This window comes from Saccoglossus kowalevskii, chromosome 9 (assembly GCF_978046115.1).
Source record: "Saccoglossus kowalevskii chromosome 9, keSacKowa6.1, whole genome shotgun sequence".
In the NCBI taxonomy this organism is placed as follows: Eukaryota; Metazoa; Hemichordata; class Enteropneusta; family Harrimaniidae; genus Saccoglossus; species Saccoglossus kowalevskii.
The window spans coordinates 3680623-3696957 of record NC_140649.1 but is presented as its reverse complement, the minus strand read 5'-3'; the positions used below and the strand labels follow the sequence as shown (position 1 = coordinate 3696957).

At 36.9% G+C, this 16335-nt stretch overlaps 1 protein-coding gene across 1 annotated transcript in view; it reads right to left on the bottom strand.

Annotated features, from left to right (window-relative positions):
• LOC100371456 (transportin-1-like) overlaps positions 1-16335 on the bottom strand; it is a 57368-nt gene that overhangs the window by 2868 nt on the left and 38165 nt on the right. The window contains exons 11-21 of the mRNA XM_085503060.1: positions 15699-15871; positions 14954-15006; positions 14449-14620; positions 7546-7740; positions 6304-6462; positions 5895-5982; positions 5478-5576; positions 4549-4644; positions 3917-3992; positions 3238-3337; positions 2772-2846 (exon numbers count right to left, since the gene is read on the bottom strand). Coding sequence (XP_085359186.1) covers positions 2772-2846; positions 3238-3337; positions 3917-3992; positions 4549-4644; positions 5478-5576; positions 5895-5982; positions 6304-6462; positions 7546-7740; positions 14449-14620; positions 14954-15006; positions 15699-15871 — 1286 coding nt within the window. The remainder of the gene's footprint in view (positions 1-2771; positions 2847-3237; positions 3338-3916; positions 3993-4548; positions 4645-5477; positions 5577-5894; positions 5983-6303; positions 6463-7545; positions 7741-14448; positions 14621-14953; positions 15007-15698; positions 15872-16335) is intronic.

The following is a 16335-nucleotide window of genomic DNA, read 5'->3' as shown; positions in this document are numbered from 1 at the left end:
GAAATGAAACACGATGATCATACACGCAATTTTACAGTTGTTTGTTGCAAGCATCGACGCATCAAAACTGCCCAAACGAAATGATTTTTTCTCGAATTATCGATATTACCGTTTATAAAAAAAGAGGATCAAAATCATTTTTCGTTGAGAATAACCCCGAAATGACCCCTCAGTTTTGCCCATGCGCTAGCTTCATTAACATAATTTATAACGATCAACAACAAACAACATGGCGGCCAAAATAGGTCGGATTTTGCAATCCCGCGATGAGAACGAAATAGCGAATGTTTTATTATTTTGTTCGGGTATTTCATGTCGACAGGGTAAATAAAACATCTCTCATTTAATTAAACTGGTTCATTTTTCTTGTTTTCGAGACGGGAGGAATGTGCTCTTCATGTGCGAGACAGTCCACAGAAGTGCCGCTGGCCGGCTGGAGATCGATAGTATACCGGGGTAGTACCGATCGGAAACAAGCTAGTTTTTCATTTCCAACTTTGAATGAAACTGTTTTAATTTGCTGTTAAAATCTTTCCAGTCTCCAGACGTTACATTCAGATGATATTCAACTGTTTTTTTTTTTTTTTTACTTTTTCGCAACTTCACAATCCAAGTTGCGATTGTCACCCCTGTCTACAGATTGCGTACTCGGTAATCTGAACGTAACATATGGCCACTTTCCTGTTAGCGATTCGCAAGTAGCTATTGTCTTTTTACTGAGACCGTCTGATGGACATGTTGGTGGTCGTTATACAAAGGTTAAAGTGTGAATAGGTCTACAATAGGGTGGTCGCTGGTCGCGTTGGACAGGTGGTCGCTATATCCAGTGTCTTTAACGTGTAAATTGCGAAGGGACTGTACTGAGGTGGTCGCTATGAGCAGGTGGCCGCTCTGCACAGGTGGTTGTTAACACATGTTTGACTGTATTTTACTCTGAAGTAAATAAAAATTTGGATTAAGGTACCCGTGACCCCCGGTTTTGTCTTTGGACTTTCAAACAAGCAGCCTCTCGGCTGAGATAGCTCCGCTGTTAGCAATGCACATTTCAATTAAACAACAGAAGATATCATTAGAAAATGAACAATATGCATAGTATCAATGCAATGGGACTTGCTGTTTTCAACAAGAATTCAAAAATATCATTTTTCACCATAAATGATTGTGGTTTTTAACAAGAAGTTGAAAATATCACTTTTTACAAAAAATGACAAAAATATTCACCAAAATTAGAGAATTAAAGATATCATTACAAAATGAACAAATCTGAGAGAGGTCTACATGTACTGTAAAATCTGTATTAAAAGCCACGGCTTCTAATAAAATGGTACAATGCAACAGAGGGGATGCGGCTTCTATTGGAGCATCTACACATATGAGAAATGATGAATTTTTAGGTATCAATTGTTCAAAAAGAATGGGTGCGGCTTCTAATACCGATTTTACGGTAGTACCTACATATGTAATATCAAAGCAATTGGACTTGCGGTTTTTAACAAGAAGTCGAAAATATCACTTTTTACCAAAAATGACAAAAATATTCACCAAAATTAGAGAATTGAAGATATTACAAAATGAACAAATCTGAGAGATCCACATGTAGTACCTATATATGTAATATCAAAGCAATTGGACTTGTGGTTTTTAACAAGAAGTGGAAAATATCACTTTTTACCAAAAATGACAAAAATATTCACTAAAATTAGAGAATTGAAGATATTACAAAATGAACAAATCTGAGAGATCCACATGTAGTACCTATATATGTAATATCAAAGCAATTGGACTTGTGGTTTTTAACAAGAAGTGGAAAATATCACTTTTTACCAAAAATGACAAAAATATTCACTAAAATTAGAGAATTGAAGATATCATTACAAAATGAACAAATGTGAGAGAGGTATATATACACAAAGTATCAAAGCATTCAGGCTTGTAGTTTTCAAGAAATAGTCGAATAAGTAAAACATTGACATGGACAATCACTCATATGATAAGCTCCGCTCGACAAAGTCGACAGCGGAGCTAAAAACTTGAAACAGGAAATAATTCCAAAAATGTTTATTAACATTAACAGTGATTTAGAGATAGGAATGTCCCCCCCCCTCCATTCATTGGAACAAAGAGTGCAAAGCCATGCCACATCTCAGAACTTTCACTCCATATTTGTTATTTCCTGCATTTATTTATACACGACTTCATGACAATCCATTATTTTTTGACTACCCAGTTAACAATAACCACCTTGCATTTCACAAAATGTAAAGGCAAAAAAAGCAAGTTTTAATATAATAGGTTGATACTAGACATGCCTAAAATTCTATTAAGGTTATTCGTGGGTATACAACAGATTAAAGTTTTACATTCTTATTGATTTACAAACAAGTCATCACCCTACATGTTATAACAAGCAAGAAATACATTATTTGGAGAAATCTGTCTGAAAACCTGCAAAAATGGCAAACTATTTTCATGGTTCATAAAAGATAAACAGTACTTCGTAAGAATTTCTAAAAAGAAACCATCTTTTAAGTGCATATGATATATTTTCACCATGTAACTGATTGAAAATGACACAGGAACCAATTGTTAATAGCTCAAAAAATTGACATTTTCATGGGCGTTTGTGGAGACAACAAAACTGTTGTGAGTAGCAACAACAATAATAAAGAAATGTAGTAAAAGTCAAGAAAATTTTAATGGTAAGCAAACTATATTAACCGGTGCAAATATTCAAACTGTATAAAGTAGTCAACAATCTCATGCATAAATACCTTGTAAAACATTTCTTTCAGATCTTCTTTGGGATTCACCCAAGAGGCTACAGCATCACAGAAAAATATGAAATCCTACAAAACAGAAAGATAATTACCTCAATCTTCAGACAACATAGAAGGTATATATAAAGAGCAGTGCCTGTCTTGATGCACAGTGACACATTCAATATGGATTGTCTAACAGTACAATGTACAGTACTACTTTACATGTACATCAAAATTATATAACCTTCACAATGACTAGTGTCAGTGCCCTTTAAAACTCAATTTCCTACCATTTTATACAACCTCAAAATATTTGATCAGTGAAATAATGTATCTGTACTTATTTTAATGATTTTCACTTTGTACAACAATATATAACCTTCTTCAGTTGGTTTTTCCTTCTATGTATTGCTGAGAAGCTCGCTTGGTGAAAGAATTTTCAGAAAAAACAAAACATAAATCAAACGACAAAACACACCTGTACAACACCACCAGGATTCAAGGTTATCATACTACAAATACCCCTGAAAGCAGAATCCTTTTCTTCGTTGTCTCGGATATTTCGTAATGACGTGCACCTAAAAGACAATGTAGAGTGAGCAGGCAGGCAGCAAGTGTAAAGCTGAAGTTTTATATCTAAACACTAAACCCTTGATAATCCACTGTAATCTACATGTGTTCGGCAGCTAAATATGAACTATCTATTAAATGTTCCAAAATGAAACAGTAAATCTCCATTGTTAAACACTACATTTGTAAAGCTAAAATTACATCCCAGGTATATGTGAACACTGAGTGTGCTACATCCTTAGTACGTGTGTGTAATAGACGCAATATACATTTATATATTTAACAGTTTGTACACACACACACCAAGAGGGATTCATGAGGAAGAGTGCAACATTGATTATTAGAAAACAAATAAATTGTACATCTTTAGAGAAAACATTGATGAATTGATATTTGAAGGACAGGACCAATAAAGAAAACAGTATTTTCTTTTTTTAGTAAACTGAATAGATTTTGATTTCCTCTTTCGAGTTTGAAACAAGGAACAACCAAAGGAAGTGATACACTGAAATGAACATTTGTTTAAAAGCATGTAATGAAGGAATGAACTGCATAAATTAAAAAAATAACAAATAAATAATACACACCACTGCCTTATAAACTGCTGTAGCAGGGGGGCCACTTCTTGAGCACATACGTAACCAAGGCGGCCAATTGTGATTGCTACGTACGAAACACCCACACGCCAACGTAACAAGGCAACGAGCAAATAAGATGGGAGGAGAAAAAACAAAGAGAGAAAAAACAACCGATAAACAAAACACTATCAAGATCAAATGAGACTTTAAATATTGAACACTAGTTTACACTTTACACACGAATAAATCAGTTAAACAGAAATGTACAAAATGAAAATGAATTCAAAAGCTATGTTAAGTTTGCATGCAATCCTGAAAGTCTGACATGTAGAATGTGTGCAAGAGAAAACAAAACATTTTTCATTGTGATTTGGATTCAGCGTTTTCCATCAATAGTAACATGCAAATTATATTTCAAAGTCAAACTCAAATTGAACTTCATCTGTATGCACAAACAAAGACGTGCATTTCAAGTAAAAGAATACAAATATCAGGATGGTCTATTTAGTGAAGGGAAGCCAGCATATAATAGAGGATTGAGTTGATGGGTAAGCAATCACCAAGGTCCCAAAATAAAGACATGCAAGGTAGGAGGGGTTACACATCCACGAGTATATTCAACTCACTGATTTCTTGCTTACCTGTGTTCTCTAGTAAAGTTTTCGGCGTGTTTGGTCTGTTGATGATTTCTATCAGCTGGCCGAGAACAAGTGGGACGTACGGTTTCATATCAGCACCTAAAAACAGTAAAACCCCCTTAATCTAAGAACATTACTCTCTTTCAAAGTTAAATTGCATTTGTGGAAAGTCCATAAATCCTGAGTAAGAATATTAACTTGAAATTGAAATTATATTCAATGGACTCTATAATTGTATTCAGTAGAAACTGGAAATTGTTTGCAGTTTTATTTTCAAATAATTAGTGTGAAAATAACAACATGCAAGAATATACATGTTTTATAATGATGTTAATCAGTACACTGTCATTTTTGCTCAGGTGTTATTGATTGTTCCAAAAATTTAATTGTTAAATAGGAAGTTTAATATGGAACAAACTGAACAAACAAAATCATTGGGATTTTACTAGCCAATCGTAGAATACAGATGTCGCCTCCCATGTTGATTATAATTCCAAATGATTTGACAAAGTCTACAGAAACTAACAATGCTTTGTCAGGTGTTATTAGTCTTGATTGAAGCATCAGTTTTATTGTTGATTGTGTATACTAATATCAGAGCTATACATGTAAACAATGGGTGCATCAGGATTTGATGCCTCACCCATGTATACATCTTGTTAATAAAGAATAAACATGATCGCAACTGCATCTTTTCTATTAACATTATATTGGATTAATTTTGTGGTTGTTTGGGCTAAGGATAAATTAAATAAGTAATTTACAAAATTTGTATGTAACCATATGCGCATGATTTAAATACAAAAAGCTCTTGAACACATCTTCTTTGTTCCAGTATTTTAAACATTGTTCCCACCATGTAAAATAAAAGCTCATTCTTTTTGTTTCTGAAGATTTCTGATCATTTGTAGAGAGAAATGAAATCAACTTACCCATCTGTATAGAGATTTCACCAATAGCCCATGTTGCATTATTGCAAACTGATATAAATTCAGGGTTGAGATTCTGACCAAGTATTGGAAGAAAATCACCTGCAATGAAAAAAGATAGAAATTTACTATAACCACTTTACATGCTAATAGGCTTCATTACGAGAAAATCTAAGAGATTAAAGAGTGTGCCAAGAATGTGAGAAAGAACACTATGAGAAACTATAGGTTAAATAAGTCAGTCATTAACATGGTCGGTGATCTTATCAAAAAAGTGCACATATGTGTAATAATACAGGGTTGGACACATGTACAGATGGGTCCACTCAAGTAACCGTTTTCAGATTTCATATCAACGAGGATATATAAATAAAGGCAGCATAACAGCACCATTATGTTTGCATTAACGGTGACGCTTACCAATATTAGGCCTGACATGCTGAAAGCATGCTTTAGTAAGATCCCCCAGTAATGCAAATGAACTCTGTCTTACTTCTGGCATCTTATCCTGCAAAAAAGAAAGTAGTAAGATAAATGCGAGTTTGCAACTTGTGGTTGGCATTTTGGAAACAAACACTGACATAACAGCTGTTTGAGACAAACGCAATGAATGTTTAAATACCTTTTTTTTTCATTTTTGGTTTGAAATAATAACTGTAAATATATTAATTATTCACAGCATTTTAATTTTGCTATTTTCATTGACAAATAAAATTTGCTAAATTAAATAGTATAGAATCAACCCAGTGAAATCGCTCAAAAATAGCAAAATTAAATGCCAATGAAAATGAAAAATTTTACAATAAAGATGACTTTATTCAGTACATACCTGCATACACTGATAGAGTAGTGTCATTATACTACTTCTTGTGACTAGACTTTCAATATGATGTTCTAAGCCTTCCGCTAACCCGCTTAATAAATCTAATGCTACAATCATAAAGTCTTTGTCGGGTGGTTCAAACTGATCTGGATGTGTTGTTGATGCCTGCATGAATACAAATTATTGGTTTATTTCTGACAATACTACTAAATATTGTGTTATTGCATACATTCATATTCAAGTGTTTACTTTTCAGAACATTTTTAAAATACTTCAACTACCAATCAAACATTTAGACAACACATTTTTGATATACTGGAATACAAATGCATGGTTGCACATCACTTTTTTCTTGAGCAGACCTTGTACGTCGCAAATGATAGAAATAAAGCAAATTGCAATTTTTGGTTATTCAAATATATCTCATCAAATCACATTCATGACATGTGACCATGTAACCTTTCCTAACATTAAAACATGGTATAAAAACCTCTATCTGATAGTTTACAATGCTTCTTGTTAAACATTGGATGATTCAGTACAGGTACATGTATCAACATAGAAAAACTTTGTATTTATTCAGCAGGTGATTCACAAGGTAAATAGTGGTAGATCCATGTAAGTACTTTTTTAATTTCAAGTCCATTTCAATAGCTATGCTGAAAACAGAATTGTTCCTGTGCATGCAAAAGAGAATAATTTGTTGGGTGTGCTGTATAGCAATATCATAGAGAGTTTGTTTGAACACATTCAGTATTTAAGAAGAATGCACCCCGTGCAAATCATGGAAACCACAGATTATATAGTACCTCAGTGGTAAGATGCACTACCTATTCAAGTGAGTGGAGAAAAGACTGAGCACAAAACATAATTAATGTTATACATGCCAGCTGGTGTGTTTTGCTCTGAGTTGGAATTATCTTGCTTTGTTCAGTGTAAACCACCTGCTAGTTACTTACAAAGTTTCTCAGTCTTGATATCTCCTAGTCATTCAAACAGATATCTCCTAGTCATTCAAACAGATATCTCCTAGTCATTCAAACAGATATCTCCTAGTCATTCAAACAGATATCTCCTAGTCATTCAAACAGATATCTCCTAGTCATTCAAACAGATATCTCCTAGTCATTCAAACAGATATCTCCTAGTCATTCAAACAGTTATCTCCTAGTCATTCAAACAGATATCTCCTAGTCATTCAAAATTTTAAGGAAAGTGACTGCAACCAAATGAATGTGTGATACTCACCACAATCTGGGTGAGTGTCTTCTCCACAAGGCGAACACAACGCTGAAATACTGGTTCACAATATGGCAGAAAACCAGACTGTAAAGCAGTTGCTACCGACGACAGACATTCTAACAATGGGAAGAGATCCTTATCTTCATCTTTTAGAATATTCCATTTGGCTATTAGGGGTGGCATAAGCATATTGATGTACTCCTAGAATGAGAAATAGACAACAGATTTTTAACATTTGACAGTGATAACACGTGACTTGTATTTGACAGTGATAACACGTGACTTGTATTTGACAGTGATAGCACCTGACTTGTATTTGACAGTGATAGCACCTGACTTGTATTTGACAGTGATAGCACCTGACTTGTATTTGGCAGTGATAGCACCTGACTTGTATTTGACAGTGATAGCACCTGACTTGTATTTGACAGTGATAGCACCTGACTTGTATTTGACAGTGATAGCACCTGACTTGTATTTGACAGTGATAGCACCTGACTTGTATTTGACAGTGATAGCACCTGACTTGTATTTGACAGTGATAGCACCTGACTTGTATTTGACAGTGATAGCACCTGACTTGTATTTGACAGTGATAGCACCTGACTTGTATTTGGCAGTGATAGCACCTGACTTGTATTTGGCAGTGATAGCACCTGACTTGTATTTGGCAGTGATAGCACCTGACTTGTATTTGGCAGTGATAGCACCTGACTTGTATTTGACAGTGATAGCACCTGACTTGTATTTGACAGTGATAGCACCTGACTTGTATTTGACAGTGATAGCACCTGACTTGTATTTGACAGTGATAGCACGTGACTTGTATTTGACAGTGATAGCACCTGACTTGTATTTGACAGTGACAGCACCAGACTTGTATTTGACAGTGATAGCACGTGACTTGTATTTGACAGTGATAGCACGTGACTTGTATTTGACAGTGATAGCACTTGACTTGTATTTGACAGTGATAGCACGTGACTTGTATTTGACAGTGATAGCACCTGACTTGTATTTGGCAGTGATAGCACCTGACTTGTATTTGGCAGTGATAGCACCTGACTTGTATTTGGCAGTGATAGCACCTGACTTGTATTTGGCAGTGATAGCACCTGACTTGTATTTGGCAGTGATAGCACCTGACTTGTATTTGACAGTGATAGCACGTGACTTGTATTTGACAGTGACAGCACGTGACTTGTATTTGACAGTGATAGCACGTGACTTGTATTTGACAGTGATAGCACCTGAATTGTATTTGACAGTGATAGCACGTGACTTGTATTTGACAGTGATAGCACGTGACTTGTATTTGACAGTGATAGCACGTGACTTGTATTTGACAGTGATAGCACCTGACTTGTATTTGACAGTGATAGCACCTGACTTGTATTTGGCAGTGATAGCACCTGACTTGTATTTGGCAGTGATAGCACCTGACTTGTATTTGGCAGTGATAGCACCTGACTTGTATTTGGCAGTGATAGCACCTGACTTGTATTTGGCAGTGATAGCACGTGACTTGTATTTGACAGTGATAGCACGTGACTTGTATTTGACAGTGATAGCACGTGACTTGTATTTGACAGTGACAGCGCGTGACTTGTATTTGACAGTGACAGCACGTGACTTGTATTTGACAGTGACAGCACGTGACTTGTATTTGACAGTGATAGCACCTGACTTGTATTTGACAGTGATAGCACCTGACTTGTATTTGACAGTGATAGCACCTGACTTGTATTTGACAGTGATAGCACCTGACTTGTATTTGACAGTGATAGCACCTGACTTGTATTTGACAGTGATAGCACCTGACTTGTATTTGACAGTGATAGCACCTGACTTGTATTTGACAGTGATAGCACGTGACTTGTATTTGACAGTGATAGCACCTGACTTGTATTTGACAGTGATAGCACCTGACTTGTATTTGACAGTGATAGCACCTGACTTGTATTTGACAGTGATAGCACCAGACTTGTATTTGACTGTGACAGCACCTGACTTGTATTTGACAGTGATAGCATCTGACTTGTATTTGACAGTGATAGCACCTGACTTGTATTTGACAGTGATAGCACCTGACTTGTATTTGACAGTGATAGCACCTGACTTGTATTTGGCAGTGATAGCACCTGACTTGTATTTGGCAGTGATAGCACCTGACTTGTATTTGGCAGTGATAGCACCTGACTTGTATTTGGCAGTGATAGCACCTGACTTGTATTTGGCAGTGATAGCACGTGACTTGTATTTGACAGTGATAGCACGTGACTTGTATTTGACAGTGACAGCACGTGACTTGTATTTGACAGTGACAGCACCTGACTTGTATTTGACAGTGATAGCACCTGACTTGTATTTGACAGTGATAGCACCTGACTTGTATTTGACAGTGATAGCACCTGACTTGTATTTGACAGTGATAGCACGTGACTTGTATTTGACAGTGATAGCACCTGACTTGTATTTGACAGTGACAGCACCAGACTTGTATTTGACAGTGATAGCACGTGACTTGTATTTGACAGTGATAGCACTTGACTTGTATTTGACAGTGATAGCACGTGACTTGTATTTGACAGTGATAGCACCTGACTTGTATTTGGCAGTGATAGCACCTGACTTGTATTTGGCAGTGATAGCACCTGACTTGTATTTGGCAGTGATAGCACCTGACTTGTATTTGGCAGTGATAGCACCTGACTTGTATTTGGCAGTGATAGCACCTGACTTGTATTTGGCAGTGATAGCACCTGACTTGTATTTGACAGTGATAGCACGTGACTTGTATTTGACAGTGACAGCACGTGACTTGTATTTGACAGTGATAGCACCTGACTTGTATTTGACAGTGATAGCACCTGAATTGTATTTGACAGTGATAGCACGTGACTTGTATTTGACAGTGATAGCACGTGACTTGTATTTGACAGTGATAGCACGTGACTTGTATTTGACAGTGATAGCACGTGACTTGTATTTGATAGTGATAGCACCTGACTTGTATTTGACAGTGATAGCACCTGACTTGTATTTGGCAGTGATAGCACCTGACTTGTATTTGGCAGTGATAGCACCTGACTTGTATTTGGCAGTGATAGCACCTGACTTGTATTTGGCAGTGATAGCACCTGACTTGTATTTGGCAGTGATAGCACGTGACTTGTATTTGACAGTGATAGCACGTGACTTGTATTTGACAGTGACAGCACGTGACTTGTATTTGACAGTGATAGCACGTGACTTGTATTTGACAGTGATAGCACCTGACTTGTATTTGACAGTGATAGCACCTGACTTGTATTTGACAGTGATAGCACCTGACTTGTATTTGACAGTGATAGCACGTGACTTGTATTTGACAGTGATAGCACGTGACTTGTATTTGACAGTGATAGCACCTGACTTGTATTTGACAGTGATAGCACCTGACTTGTATTTGACAGTGATAGCACCTGACTTGTATTTGACAGTGATAGCACCTGACTTGTATTTGACAGTGATAGCACCTGACTTGTATTTGACAGTGATAGCACCTGACTTGTATTTGACAGTGATAGCACCTGACTTGTATTTGACAGTGATAGCACCAGACTTGTATTTGACAGTGATAGCACCTGACTTGTATTTGACAGTGACAGCACCAGACTTGTATTTGACTGTGACAGCACCTGACTTGTATTTGACAGTGATAGCACCTGACTTGTATTTGGCAGTGATAGCACCTGACTTGTATTTGACAGTGATAGCACCTGACTTGTATTTGACAGTGATAGCACCTGACTTGTATTTGACAGTGATAGCACCTGACTTGTATTTGGCAGTGATAGCACCTGACTTGTATTTGGCAGTGATAGCACCTGACTTGTATTTGGCAGTGATAGCACCTGACTTGTATTTGGCAGTGATAGCACCTGACTTGTATTTGGCAGTGATAGCACGTGACTTGTATTTGACAGTGATAGCACGTGACTTGTATTTGACAGTGACAGCACGTGACTTGTATTTGACAGTGATAGCACCTGACTTGTATTTGACAGTGATAGCACCTGACTTGTATTTGACAGTGATAGCACCTGACTTGTATTTGACAGTGATAGCACCTGACTTGTATTTGACAGTGATAGCACGTGACTTGTATTTGACAGTGATAGCACGTGACTTGTATTTGACAGTGATAGCACCTGACTTGTATTTGACAGTGATAGCACCTGACTTGTATTTGACAGTGATAGCACCTGACTTGTATTTGACAGTGATAGCACCTGACTTGTATTTGACAGTGATAGCACCAGACTTGTATTTGACTGTGACAGCACCTGACTTGTATTTGACAGTGATAGCATCTGACTTGTATTTGACAGTGATAGCACCTGACTTGTATTTGACAGTGATAGCACCTGACTTGTATTTGGCAGTGATAGCACCTGACTTGTATTTGGCAGTGATAGCACCTGACTTGTATTTGGCAGTGATAGCACCTGACTTGTATTTGGCAGTGATAGCACCTGACTTGTATTTGGCAGTGATAGCACGTGACTTGTATTTGACAGTGATAGCACGTGACTTGTATTTGACAGTGACAGCACGTGACTTGTATTTGACAGTGACAGCACGTGACTTGTATTTGACAGTGATAGCACCTGACTTGTATTTGACAGTGATAGCACCTGACTTGTATTTGACAGTGATAGCACCTGACTTGTATTTGACAGTGATAGCACGTGACTTGTATTTGACAGTGATAGCACCTGACTTGTATTTGACAGTGACAGCACCAGACTTGTATTTGACAGTGATAGCACGTGACTTGTATTTGACAGTGATAGCACGTGACTTGTATTTGACAGTGATAGCACTTGACTTGTATTTGACAGTGATAGCACGTGACTTGTATTTGACAGTGATAGCACCTGACTTGTATTTGGCAGTGATAGCACCTGACTTGTATTTGGCAGTGATAGCACCTGACTTGTATTTGGCAGTGATAGCACCTGACTTGTATTTGGCAGTGATAGCACCTGACTTGTATTTGGCAGTGATAGCACCTGACTTGTATTTGGCAGTGATAGCACCTGACTTGTATTTGACAGTGATAGCACGTGACTTGTATTTGACAGTGACAGCACGTGACTTGTATTTGACAGTGATAGCACCTGACTTGTATTTGACAGTGATAGCACCTGAATTGTATTTGACAGTGATAGCACGTGACTTGTATTTGACAGTGATAGCACGTGACTTGTATTTGACAGTGATAGCACGTGACTTGTATTTGACAGTGATAGCACGTGACTTGTATTTGATAGTGATAGCACCTGACTTGTATTTGACAGTGATAGCACCTGACTTGTATTTGGCAGTGATAGCACCTGACTTGTATTTGGCAGTGATGGCACCTGACTTGTATTTGGCAGTGATAGCACCTGACTTGTATTTGGCAGTGATAGCACCTGACTTGTATTTGGCAGTGATAGCACCTGACTTGTATTTGGCAGTGATAGCACGTGACTTGTATTTGACAGTGATAGCACGTGACTTGTATTTGACAGTGACAGCACGTGACTTGTATTTGACAGTGATAGCACGTGACTTGTATTTGACAGTGATAGCACCTGACTTGTATTTGACAGTGATAGCACCTGACTTGTATTTGACAGTGATAGCACCTGACTTGTATTTGACAGTGATAGCACCAGACTTGTATTTGACTGTGACAGCACCTGACTTGTATTTGACAGTGATAGCACCTGACTTGTATTTGACAGTGATAGCACCTGACTTGTATTTGACAGTGATAGCACCTGACTTGTATTTGGCAGTGATAGCACCTGACTTGTATTTGACAGTGATAGCACCTGACTTGTATTTGACAGTGATAGCACCTGACTTGTATTTGACAGTGATAGCACCTGACTTGTATTTGACAGTGATAGCACCTGACTTGTATTTGACAGTGATAGCACCTGACTTGTATTTGACAGTGATAGCACCTGACTTGTATTTGACAGTGATAGCACCTGACTTGTATTTGACAGTGATAGCACCTGACTTGTATTTGACAGTGATAACACCTGACTTGTATTTGACAGTGATAGCACCTGACTTGTATTTGACAGTGATAACACCTGACTTGTATTTGACAGTGATAACACCTGACTTGTATTTGACAGTGATAGCACCTGACTTGTATTTGACAGTGATAGCACCTGACTTGTATTTGACAGTGATAGCACGTGACTTGTATTTGACAGTGATAGCACGTGACTTGTATTTGACAGTGATAGCACCTGACTTGTATTTGACAGTGATAGCACGTGACTTGTATTTGGCAGTGATAGCACGTGACTTGTATTTGATAGTGATAGCACCTGACTTGTATTTGACAGTGATAGCACGTGACTTGTATTTGACAGTGATAGCACCTGACTTGTATTTGACAGTGATAGCACGTGACTTGTATTTGGCAGTGATAGCACGTGACTTGTATTTGACAGTGATAGCACCTGACTTGTATTTGACAGTGATAGCACCTGACTTGTATTTGACAGTGATAGCACGTGACTTGTATTTGACAGTGATAGCACGTGACTTGTATTTGACAGTGATAGCACCTGACTTGTATTTGACAGTGATAGCACCTGACTTGTATTTGACAGTGATAGCACCTGACTTGTATTTGACAGTGATAGCACCTGACTTGTATTTGACAGTGATAGCACCTGACTTGTATTTGACAGTGATAGCACCTGACTTGTATTTGACAGTGATAGCACCTGACTTGTATTTGACAGTGAAGTTTAAAAATAGTTGTCTGTTGGAAAAACAGCTCAGCATAGAAGGAAGCAAACATAGGCTAAATCAAATCACTAACTACTTGTACATGCAAATGAAACTTACAGGTTTGTTGAGATGATGTCCAACTGAATCGGCAAGAGTTCCGATGGCATCGTAGAGAATCAAAAGATTCTTGTGTTGGTATTTACTGAATGCAAACACTAGCGTCTGGAGAATGTAACTTAGATACGGAACTAACTCTGTACAGGCTTCTTCTTCTAAAGTCGCAAATGCGCTAGAATGAAACGTAGGTCAGGTTAAATACAGACTATAAATAAATCATTGCAATGATCAACTATACAGCTACTGTAAAGGGGTTAATAATTATTCATTGGGTTTACATTTTTGCTTATTTCGCTGACTGGAATATGCACTAAATTAAAACCAGTCAATATGTAAAATTTAGCATAGAACACATTATCTAAATGATAAAACCATGAAATGGTAAATCAACGAAATTTAAGCCAGGGAAAATTAGTCATTTTACAGTAATTTTCACATACAACGCTATGCTATGCCAATACCTTAGCAATATTGACACTGTTTTAATAAACCAGTTTCTACAAACCTGCATGCTGCTTCTTGCACCCTTTTATTGCTGTCAAGTACCCTCTTCAAAAGCTGAGATTAAAAACAATTGCATAGAATATATAAAATTAATTTATTATTCATCATTAAGCATGCTTAATTTCGCTTACAAATATCGGTTTCAGACACCATATTGAAAGCAAAGCAGATCACAAAATTTGTTTGTTTTGTCAAACAAGGAATATATCACAGATTCCTAACAACCTAAAAATATTCTCAAATATTCTATATTTTGCAAAACTAAATTTATCACAGTTTGCACTCTTGTAGAAGATCTAGACCAAAAATCATTAACCAAACTTTTTTGGTGTTTCTCAGCTTCTACTTTCATGGATGTGTTGTAAATATAGTCATTATTAACACTCACTAAGATTGGGTTGAACACTGTTGCAATGAATAATCACTGTTACAAATATTGAGCATATCAGCATGTGGATGTGTTGTATCTTGCCATAATAAACTGGGTTGTTCCTCAAGGAATGACAATGTACATGCATACAGCTAATCATTGTCTAACTGTAGGGTTTTGAAAGCATCAAATTTGAAGGCCAACATTTTTAAAAATGTCTTCGGACTCATTGTGAATAAAGTATTGAAGAGCATTAGGACATTCCAAGTTACAAATCTAGACAATCACCTCCCTGACCTCCTAGAGGTTCAAGCCCTGTAGATGGTTCATATTCTTTGTACATTGCAGTGAGTATATATCGGAAAGTGTGACATACCTCTGTCATGAGTGGTTTGAGAAATATATCATGATTCTGACTAACAACCCAGTGTGCATAGCGACTCAGTGTCCAGCATGTAATAGAACGGACGAGAGCTTTCTTATCTGACAGGCATTGAATGAGAAAAGGAATCAACTCTGGCAGGTGTGGGATCATTCCATTCATACAACCTATAGGATGAGAAATATAACAATTTATTTATACAAGTTTACTCATAATTTCTCGTACATACATCAACATTGCATTATTTACTGTAAATGCATTAATTATTCACTGTTTTTATGTCTTTAATCTTTGTTGAGTAAAATCTACTAAATTTAAATTCATATGAATATGCAAAATAATAATACAAGTCATTATTTCTATGGCAAATTCAGGAACATGCTCAAAATAGTGAAAATAAATGGTTTTATGGAACTAGGATGGTGTAGAACAATGTTAAGAAAGCCATTTTGAAAAAAAAAATATTTACCATTATTACAACAGAAGTTCAAAAGAAAATGTTTCAAATGTAACTTTACTTGTGAATTTGGAAATGCCAGCTTCTTGCAAATCATGTGTTCTAGACTATGGAATGACGTCACACCTTTCAGCTTTTTCGTTTATGAATAGTCAACTTACTTTCTGTACGGTA